General features: G+C 37.2%; 1 protein-coding gene across 1 annotated transcript in view; it reads left to right on the top strand.

The window, feature by feature from the left end:
* Positions 1–598: 598 nt before the first annotated feature.
* The window catches only part of LOC106962357 (ankyrin-3-like), a 22,884-nt gene continuing 12,771 nt past the window's right edge, over positions 599–10,711 (top strand). The window contains exons 1-4 of the mRNA XM_015056739.1: positions 599–710; positions 850–948; positions 1,097–1,282; positions 9,424–9,447. Coding sequence (XP_014912225.1) covers positions 871–948; positions 1,097–1,282; positions 9,424–9,447 — 288 coding nt within the window. The 5' untranslated portion in view covers positions 599–710; positions 850–870. The remainder of the gene's footprint in view (positions 711–849; positions 949–1,096; positions 1,283–9,423; positions 9,448–10,711) is intronic.

Raw genomic sequence — 10,711 nt, 5'->3', positions numbered from 1 at the left:
GTTTCTTGTAAACCTGTTAGCTATTTGCAGCAAAACGTTTGATGGTTGTGTGATCACGCCCCAATATCTTAGTAATTTCAAGCGTGCTGCATCCCTCTGAAAGACCTTTTACAATTTTGGACTTTTCAGAGTCACTTAAATCTCTTTATTGGCCCATTTTGCCTGAGGAAAAGAAGCTGCCTAATAATTATACACATCTTGATATAGGATGTTGATCTTCTTAGCCCCACCCTCCCTCACTAAACTAATACACATCAGCTGATATGTTTAGATTCAACAAGCATTCAAGTTTATACAGCCTGGAATTGGAAAATATGCATACAAATGATATCATCAAAACTAAATTATAATTGTGCACACAGTGTACTTACAGAGCATACAGTTTTGCCTTTTGGCTGTTAAAATAACCAAAAATAATTTGAAGAATAGAACTTAAGAAGAGGCATCTAACTGTGTGGAAGAGAAAAACTTCTCTGCACCCTACTCTTGTTGCCTTGACCAGTACTCATTGATGTGCTTCTTATTAACATTTGCTGCATTCAACAGTTAATGTTAATTTGAAGTCAGGAAAAAATATCCTTCTCACCTGAACCTATTTCCTGTTTTTTCAGAAAGGAAACACAGCCCTGCACATATCCTCTCTGGCAGGTCAGGCAGAAGTTGTGAAGATCCTGACCAAACGAGGAGCTGACATCAATTCACAGTCTCAGGTAAACCCTTGTTCTCATCTTCCACAGCTGTTGATTACATTTCTCTCTTGAGCCAGGACCTTACTGCTGTAACTTTTTGAGAATTACTAAATAACGGTGTAAGACCTTACGAGTAACCATTAAGTTTGGGATTTTCCAGAATGGATTCACTCCTCTCTACATGGCAGCCCAGGAGAATCACATGGATGTAGTGCGCTACTTGCTTGAGAATGGAGGCAACCAGAGCATTGCAACAGAAGTGAGTAATCTGAGGCTCCTCCTTTTGCCAAATGTTAAAACCACCATCACTTTTTCTGGATATTTTATTAATCATATTCCTTGTAAGTATTGGGCATGGATATGTGGTAAGTAACCATTCAATTTTTTCTCCGTCTTCTCTCATCTAGGATGGTTTTACACCCCTAGCAATTGCCCTCCAGCAGGGACACAACCAGGTGGTTTCCATCTTACTGGAAAACGATACCAAAGGCAAGGTTCGCCTGCCCGCCTTGCACATTGCCGCACGCAAGGATGATACCAAATCAGCCGCCCTGCTACTTCAGAATGATCACAATGCCGATGTCCAGTCAAAGGTATGGCCGTTGTTCATTGTGATGGGTTAGGCTTGGCATGTGTGGAAGTATAGTAGTTTGTCAGTGTTTTATATGGAGGGTAGATAGAGCTAAGTAAAATATGCAGAGCTATTATGTTGAAATGAGTTGTTTGAGACGTTCCTGGCTTTACATCTGGTAGCCAATAGGGAAATCATTGGGCATTTGTGAGGTAGCGCTAGCAGCTTTAGCTCACTAACTGTAGGAATTCACCACATAAGTGATAATTATTTTCCTTCATCTATCAAGCTGTGGTCGGTATCTGGATAAGCTCTGCTGATTGTCAATAATCTTATTGTTCTGTTGTCTTAAAAAAAACTCTTCAGAATCAAATTCAATCATTCACTTTATTTTGGTAAATTGTCCACATTAAACACAGAAAAGAACAAACAAACAAAAAAAAAAACAATAAACAAACCCATAATTTACCAAAAAGGGAATAGGCTGAAGCCAAGCTTATTCTTGCCTACCCTATTTTGTACCCAACAACCTACCAAGATATCTTCGCAATACACATATAAGATTTTATCATTTTACATTTTAGAGCTCTTTTAAAGCTCACCAAGAAAGGACATAACTTAAAATCATCATTCAGTTCATTCCATAGTTTCACACCAATAACTGAAACACATCTAGACTTTATCTGGCTTTTCTCTTTTGCACATTCAAATTATATTTATTCTCTCTCAATTTAAATAATTTCTGAATACCAGAAGGAAGACTTTTGTTCAATGTTTTATACATTATTTCTAGTATTTTTACATAAACAATATCTTTAAATGTTAATATATTATTTTGAATGAAGAGTTTATCAGTTGGTTCACAGTACCCCACCTTATTAAAAAGCCTTATAAGTTATTTTAGCAACTTAACTAATACATCAGTGTTGGTTTTACTTGCATTTCCCCAGATTTCTGAGCAATAAGACAAAGAAGGCATAACCAAAGAAGAATATATAGTATGAGGGTCTTTAACATTTACTAGATCTATAAATCTTTGTTATACTGAAGATTTGATTAACGTTTGTGGGTGCATCATAGCTGAATAGTGATCACAATACCCATGTTTTCCTTCTTACCCACAGTGATGCTGCAGAAATTACCCTTTATAGGGGCTTGATAGTTTCGTTAAAAGTGTAAAAGATCACTCAAATATTCTACCAGGGCTTAACTAGGTCTAATCCAGTTTTGTTTGGGATCACAGTAATGAGATTACTTGTACCTACAGTGATCATTATCTACAGTCTTGATCATATATAGTTGTAGCCAGAGGGAAATGGGTATCATGCTATAGTTTGTTTGATGCTTTTGTATGAATGTAATCTCTCATCTAAAAAAATTATTTTCATAAGAACGTAAATATAACTGCAAAAGCAAGCCTGTGTTTAATCCATCTCGTCCTTCCACAACTCTACCAACTGAGCTGGTTATGTCTCTTGTCAGTGTGTACTTCTATCAGTGAAGCTGACATTGCAGACACAGATTCAGATTTGATTTGTTCTTCATCCCTGGATGGATCATTCAGCATGCTAAAAACATGAACAAATTAAGTTTCACTTGCAGGTCTAGCATTATGCAATTCTAAAATTACTATTAAAAAGGTGTAACTACCAATAACATTAAAACCAAGTGAAACAAATAAAAATAGGTTTTAGAGTTCCTGAGTCGAGGAGTTGAGAATTAGCTTTACCGAGAGCAACAGCAGCGGGGCTGGTTATAATGTTAACATCATCCCCTACTTCACACCTACTCACAAACTCCGCTCAGTGGCAAACTCTTGGCACCTTTCAGAGATACTTCAACTTTCCACAGCATATTATTGCCTTCCATTTCACATAATGAGGCTTGCACAACTCACACAGATCCTGACATAAAGGTGTCTTTTAAAAAGTACACTCATCTCTACTGGGGTCATACAAGGGAACTTTTAAAGTGTCACTCAAGACTCACAATCAGCTCTGTTTGCACCTATTAGTTGCAAATAAGATCTTTGGTACATGAGTTGGTACCCACATGACTGCAGGCCATCTAAGAGGGAAAACAACTTTGATCTAAAAGGTTCTTGTTTCTTGCAACTGCAGTGGATTTGAGCAGCATTCATTCAGTCATTACAGCAGAGGTTCCCAAACTGTGGGGCGCGCCCCCTACGGGGGGCTCCGTGTCATTGCAGGGGGGGCGCGGGAAGCCGTCTGGATGGAAAAAAAAACCCAAAACATGAACACTGTATGCGCTGGGTTTTTACCTTAGAATGGCCAACTCTCTGTTATTCCTGTCAGTTTGATACAGTAGAGGCTTCCACACTTCCCATATCTGTGTCCTCTGTCACTTTTATCATTAAAACTGTTTAATCCGTTGTTAACATGTTGTAACCTGTTTTTCCGAGCCGCCTTTAAACGCAACATGAGCGCTACTCGCGCTGGGTTTACACCTGTGAAGGAGACCTGCTGCTGCTGTGCGGAGCTACGTAGGTTTGTGTTAGAATCACGGCAGCAAACCAGCAAAACGCAAAGAACTTTTCACAGTTTTTCCCTCCAAACTAACCGACTGAGTCGAGTAAAGTTGTTGGATGCAGGTAATGTTAGCTAAAAGATGACTAGCTAATATCAATACAGAACCTTAAGCTTAACAAGTAGGCTACCGATGTTGGTGTCTATTTTCAGCTACGTACATTCATTTTCCCCCAAAAAAGTCGATGTCCGTCCGTCCGTCCCCCCGTCACACGCGTCGTTTCAACCAGACAGCCATTTGTAATCCATAGGGGGGGCGCAGAAAATGGTTGGAAACAACCACAGGACGTAATCAGACTGAAGATATTTAGCAATCATTGTTTCTTGTCGTTGCAAGCACATTTCTTTTTCCTTTCAGATTAGTTCAACCCAGGCCAAACGTGAACTGATATTCTTTCTGTTATGACAAAGTGTTGAATCATAAACAGAATGTATTTGAAATTAGCATATTATCCAGATACTAATCACAGTATGTTTACAACAAAGGTTTCTATACTTAGTTAATGCCAGCACCTCTAATTTGTTGTGATGTAGTTTTTGACACAAATCTGCTTAAATGTGTGTAGCGTCTGGTTTCCCATCAGTCTCTATGCATCTCTTTCTCCGTTTCTGTCATTCAGTGTCGCTGTGCCTGCCACGTCACTCCTGGTCCTGCCACTAACCGGGTCTCTCCTTCTTTTCCTTTTTCTCTCTTTAAATGCTCCCTTTCACACACTTCCCCTCATCACCTCTTCCTCCCTTTCCTCGCTGCACCGATGTCTAAGTGTAGCAATGTCCAGTGCATGGAGTGTGCCACTGTCTGCAGGTTGTATCTAAGGCTGCATGCTAACAGCTGGGGACAGATGATCCTAACGAATGTTTTGGACCATCAGCTAGGGGTGGGAGGGGTTAGGAAGACAACCTGAAGTTGATGGGGCTTTACTTACAGTTGATGAAACAAGAATGTAATATTCTTTTAGTTGGGACTTTTTTCTGACATAGTTTTGTGGTTTTAAGTCACGTGGCTAGAAGAGGGTTTATATCAGTACCCACATGTCCATTCAGTCTTTCTACATTGAAGCGCCTTATAAATTCCTGCTGTAAATCAAGTTCTTTACATTACAGTTATTGACGGTAATCATAAAAAACTTCAATTGCTCTATTTACTTCAGTTACCAAAAAAATCCTAAGATAATTCATTTATTTTGTTTGAAAAAACAAGTTAAAAATAAAAAAAGTTAAAAATAAAAACAAACTAAAAACAAATTAAAACAAAAGAAATGAATTAAATTTAAAAAATCTATTTGTAAATATGTATGTTTTCTTTATTATTTGTTTTAATAGCCTCTTTGAAATATTGACCACAGCTTAGAAAACAGTCTGAAAGGAAATCAATGTGATGTTTCCTCTTAGTGGGTTGAAAAATCTACTTTTTTCTACTTTGTTTCAGTATTTATTTTAGCCCAAATTCAAAGAAATGAGAACATGTACATCACCCCTTTAATACATGCATATTAATACAATATGCATGTATTAAAAAACTTGTTCTGAAAAAAGTTCACAAAAAACAGTTTCATTTTACAGTTTGAAATCGATCCTACATTTACAGTTTTAGTCTACAAAGATATTGTTATGGATAACCAGCAGAAACTTTTATAGAATAAATTTATTTTCAGTTACATTTTTATCATACGTTTTCATGTGTAAACAGATATTTGTGTTACTTCTCATCTTGAAGTTGTAGAACCTTTTTATCCAAAGCCATTGTAGTAACCAGAGTGATACCAGCCAGGTTGCTTATTTAGCAACTCAACACTAATTGTAGATGCTTTTCTATCACATCCTGTCAGTGTTGCGTTTTAGTAATAATACTTCATAAAGCCACAGTTATTTCCCAGAATTTATCATTTACTTTAGTGAACGTTCTCTCCTGTAACACAGAGAATTCACAGGATAGAATAGAATAGAAATAGCCGGTAACACTTTATTTGAAGGGGGTTGAATAAGACTGACATGAACACCTGTCATGAACATGAATAAGCCTTCATGAATATTTATGACTGTTGTCATAAAGCATCTTTCGGTAAATTATGACACTTTTAATACAAAGTTGACATTATTCAAAATGTCTTTGTTATGACAACTTGACATTAACCAAGAAATCATTACTGATATAAATTTGTTATAAAAGTATTATTGATTGGGCTTTAAAAATTAGATAACTTTATGTTATTAAAGGTAAAGTTTAAACAGTAATGATTTCTTGGTTAATGTCAAGTTGTCATAATAAAGACATTTTGAATAATGTCAACTTTGTATTAAAAGTGTCATAATTTACCGAATGACGCTTTATGACAACAGTCATAAATATTCATGAAGGCTTATTCATGTTCATGACATGTTATGTCATGTTTATGACGGTGACATGACAGTCTTATTCAACCCCCTTCAAATAAAGTGTTACCAAATAGCCTTTATTCTGTCTTAGATGGCAAATTCAGGTATAACAGGAGCAAAGTCAAATTATGTAGGTTCACAAAAAGATAAAAAAAATAGATAGACAAATAGTAAGTACAATAGGTTGTAAAGTAAGGACAAGTTTACAACATAAAAAATAACATTTTGACCCTTTGCATCTATGTCACTTAATTATTCGAGGCGCCATGACTTACGCATTGGAAGTGAGAGATGGGAGTATTGAACAGAGCAACTGAACTTGTTTTTCCAAGTGGTTTTTGCCAATTTATTCATGGCTTCTACTGGTTCAAGTCAAGCTATTTTGTCTGTAAACATAGCACACCCACTAGGGGCTTGTAGATTGCAATATTTACAAAAGTTGAAAATAGCTAGCTTAGAAATCGACCCATGCCTCCTCCCTCCTGACGTGTTGATCAAATGACTGACTTTGCCTGAATTCATACTGCATGATTTACAGTGGGAACAGAAAGTATTCAGCCCCCTTTAAATTTTCCACTTTTTGTTTCATTGCAGCCGTTTGCTAAAATCAAAAAAGTTCATATTATTTCTCTTGTATGTACACTCAATATCCCATCTTGACAGAAAAAATACAAATTTATTAAAAAAGAAAAAGTGAAATATCACATGGTCATAAGTATTCAGACCCTTTGCTGTGACACTCATATTTAACTCATGCTGTCCATTTGTTCTGATCCTCCTTGAGATGGTTCTACTCCTTCATTGGAGTCTAGCAGTGTTTAATTAATCTGAATGGGCTTGATTAGGAAAAGCACACACCTGTCTATACAAGACCTCACAGCTCACAGCGCAGGTCAGAGCAAATGAGAATCATGAGGTGGAAGGAACCACCCAAGGAGCTCAGAGACAGAATTGTGGAAAGGCACAGATCAGGCCAAGGTTATAAAAGAATTTTTGCAGCACTCAAGGTTCCTAAGAGCCCAGTGGCCTCCATAATCCTTGAATGGAAGAAGTTTGGGACGAGCAGAACTCTTCCTTAACCTGGCTGTCCAGCTAAACGGAACAATCGCAGGAGAAGAGCATTGATGAGAGAGATAAAGAAGAACCCAAAGATCACCACTGAGCTCCAGAGATGCAGTGGGGAGATGGTCAACAATAACTGCAGCTCTCCAGTCGGGGCTTTATGGCAGAGTGGCCCGACGGAAGCCTCTCCTCAGTGCAGACATAGGAAAGCCTGCATAAAGTTTGCCAAAAAACACATGAAAGACTCCCAGACTATGAGAAATAACATTTTCTGGTTTGATGAGACAAAGATTGAACTTTTTGGTGTTAATTTTAAGCGGTATGTGTGGAGGAAACCAGGCACTGCTCATCACCTGCCCAATACAATCCCAGCAGCGAAACTATGGGGGTGTTTTTCAGCTGCAGGGACAGGACGACCGGTTATAGTTGAAGCAAAGATGAATGTGGCCAAGTACAGAGATATCCTGGAAGAAAACCTCTTCCAGGAAGCTCGGGACCTCAAATGGGTCGAAGGTTCACTTTCCAACAAGACAATGACCCGAAGCACACAGCTAAAATAACAAAGGAGTGGCTTCAGAACAACTCTGTGAACATTGTTTATTGGCCCAGACAGAGCCCTGACCTAAACCCAATGGCTTCACAAACATTCACCATCCAACCTTACAGAACTGGAGAAGATCTGAAGAAAGAAAGGCAGAGGATCCCCAAATCCAGGTGTAAAAAAGGGTGCTTCTAATCAACACTGAGCAAAGGGTCTGAATACTTAAGACCATGTGATATTTCAGTTTTTCTTTTTTAATACATGTGTAAAAATGTCTACATTTTAGGTTTTTTTTTGTCAAGATATGAACTTTTTGATTTTAGCAAATGGTTGCAATGAAACAGAGTGAAAAATGTAAAGGGGTCTGAATACTTTCCATAGTGACTGTATGTCATAAATGGCCTTTTCCCTTACACCAGAGCAGCCTTAAAAACGTACAAAAGACTAGATGCTAACCTTTTTTTTTTTTCTTTTGACGGTGCGGCATTGTCTCCATATTATTAAAGGTTAGACGCATACCTTCTCCATAAAGCAATATTTGGTATCTTTCTAATCATACTCACTTCTAAAGTATATGAATGTTTGTTTTCTCTGAGATTACACAGAGAGCTGACACTCCTTAAGACTGACAGCTCCTATCCATCAACATGTCATTCCTCATTCAAAGTTATGCAATAAAATCACAAGATTGGTTTGCATCCTTGTCTGTTTGTGCAGCAAACTGCACAGCATCCTTTGACCATTTTTAAAGTGAAATCAACAAAAAAGCGATATTAAATTACAGATGTGTGTTCTTTTGACAGGCTTTTCATGAGTGCATGGGTTGTTTTGACGTCTATCATGGCGCAGTGGCCAGAGTTCTGAAGAGCGTAACATCACATGCAAAAGGTCAATAGGTTAAATATTCCAGGAACCAGGGTATAATAAGTTGACCTCTAACCTGGTAGGAACTGCTGCATAGACAGTCTTCACCCGCTTTAATATAAGAGCATGAATATAAAGAAGTAAAAAATTCTTAACAGTCGATAAGCAACACAGATGTCAAACTTTATTCAGCTGAAAGTTTGCAAAACAGCTAAATAAATTAGTGCTTTCAAATTTATCCAGAAAAATTGATTTAGGGGAAGTTAAGTGCACTAAATCTTTTCAAAGTTAGCAAAAATGCTAAACAAAAAATGAGCGTTGCTAATAGCGCATTAGCAAAGAGTACCTACAACTGGACTGCCTTGGTCCTTGAAGGTACACTGCAAGTTTGAGGAAAATCATCTTTGAGATGTGGGAAAGCAACCTGTAATTTAAAATAGTTAATATGTTATATTAATAGTCTTTATTGTATTATATATATTATATTATTCTATATTTAACTATTTTGTAGCATTTCAATGTAGTACTTAAGTCTTTTCACTATAATATATGTTGGTGAGATAAATTTTGACTTAAATAATGTCAATCAATTTGAAAGACAAACCACAGGATGTATCTGAGACGGGGAATAAAATAAGCCACTCTAGCCACGTCACTGCCCAGATTAGAATATGGCTGCACAGCCTCCTCTGCTGTGCATGGACTATAGTGGAGTTATGTGTAAAACAAAGCTAACTGAACTGGTCTTTCCCTCCCTCATTCCCTCTGCAACAGATGATGGTCAATAGGACTACTGAGGTATACACATCCCCCTTTAATTCACACAGATTTGTTTCTTTATCATCCCCTTTTCTTTCTGTCCACCACCGTACCTTGTCTTGCAAAGTAACCATCGTTTGGGTCATTTTATATTTTCTCTGTTTCAGTTGATTTGGTACGGTTTATTCAGATTCCACCCTGTATGGCTGACAGGAATGGCTAAAGTTGCTGTCCCCTGCACAGTCCACAAATTTCATTACGTTGCATTAATATCACTGAATCTTTATTTTCCTTTATTATGTTTATTCCCCTGAGAAATTCATTTTCCATCTGGAATCCTCAGTGCATTTTTAAATATCATAAGCATCTCTGAGTAGCATAATGAATTGAAATGAATGCACTTTCCTTCTGTGATATCCTAATTTGATGCATATTGTGCTGATGCCTTCCTGAGAAAGCTGTCTGTTAGTCTGTTATATAAAGTAATAATGTCTGTTTGGTGTTGCATGGTCTCTCTTGTCTCTCTTGTCGCACTATTAACTAGTTGCTGAAGTTAAAGTAGAAGCAATGTACTGACACATGTCTGATATAATATTACACAAGTGCTTTAAATGAATGACCAAGGCTGCCAAAATGAAACTGAAATATTTTAAATTCAAACTATTTCCCAGCAGGGTTTGGTGAAAGATCATTTTAACTTGAGGTTAAAATGAAGAGTGAAGGGTCAGTTTCCCCTTCAAAGAATGAGAGTTTGTTCCAATAACTAGAGAAAGATTAATCTTTGTCTTTATTTTTATTCAAAGGCAAAAGCGTTCGAAGACCCATCTCACTGAACACAGTAGAACAACAAAGATCACATGATTATATAGTCACAGCAAAAAAGAACACACCCAAAGTCTGAACTTATCTCCATTACTAGGTGGACAACAGAGCCACATCTTTATCCACTGTCATGCAACTGCCCGATTTTTAGTTAAGACTTTTCATTGGAAACCCACACCCTACGTGTATGGCAGGAAATGATAGCTGACAAGGATTCCAACCCCAACTTCTAGTTCTTTATCAGTAACTGTAATGTAATTTTATTTATATAGCACATTTTCTGCAACAAGTCAATACAAAGTGCTTTACAGGAATTAAATTGAAATGCAAACAAAATAACAAACCAAAGGAAAAAGCAAAAAAAAAAAAAAAGTAAAGAAAAATAATCTAATGTTGATCTAAATAATGAAAACTAAGTGCTCATGTTCAGGGTTGCTAAGTATCCTCTGGTCTAATTCCATTTCTGGGTTGAAAGAACAGG

This window comes from Poecilia latipinna, unplaced genomic scaffold (genome assembly GCF_001443285.1).
Source record: "Poecilia latipinna isolate Pla-1442-1.1 unplaced genomic scaffold, P_latipinna-1.0 Scaffold1402, whole genome shotgun sequence".
Lineage (NCBI taxonomy): Eukaryota > Metazoa > Chordata > Actinopteri > Cyprinodontiformes > Poeciliidae > Poecilia > Poecilia latipinna.
Note: the sequence above shows the minus strand (reverse complement) of the source record. Positions and strands in the feature narration are given on the sequence as shown.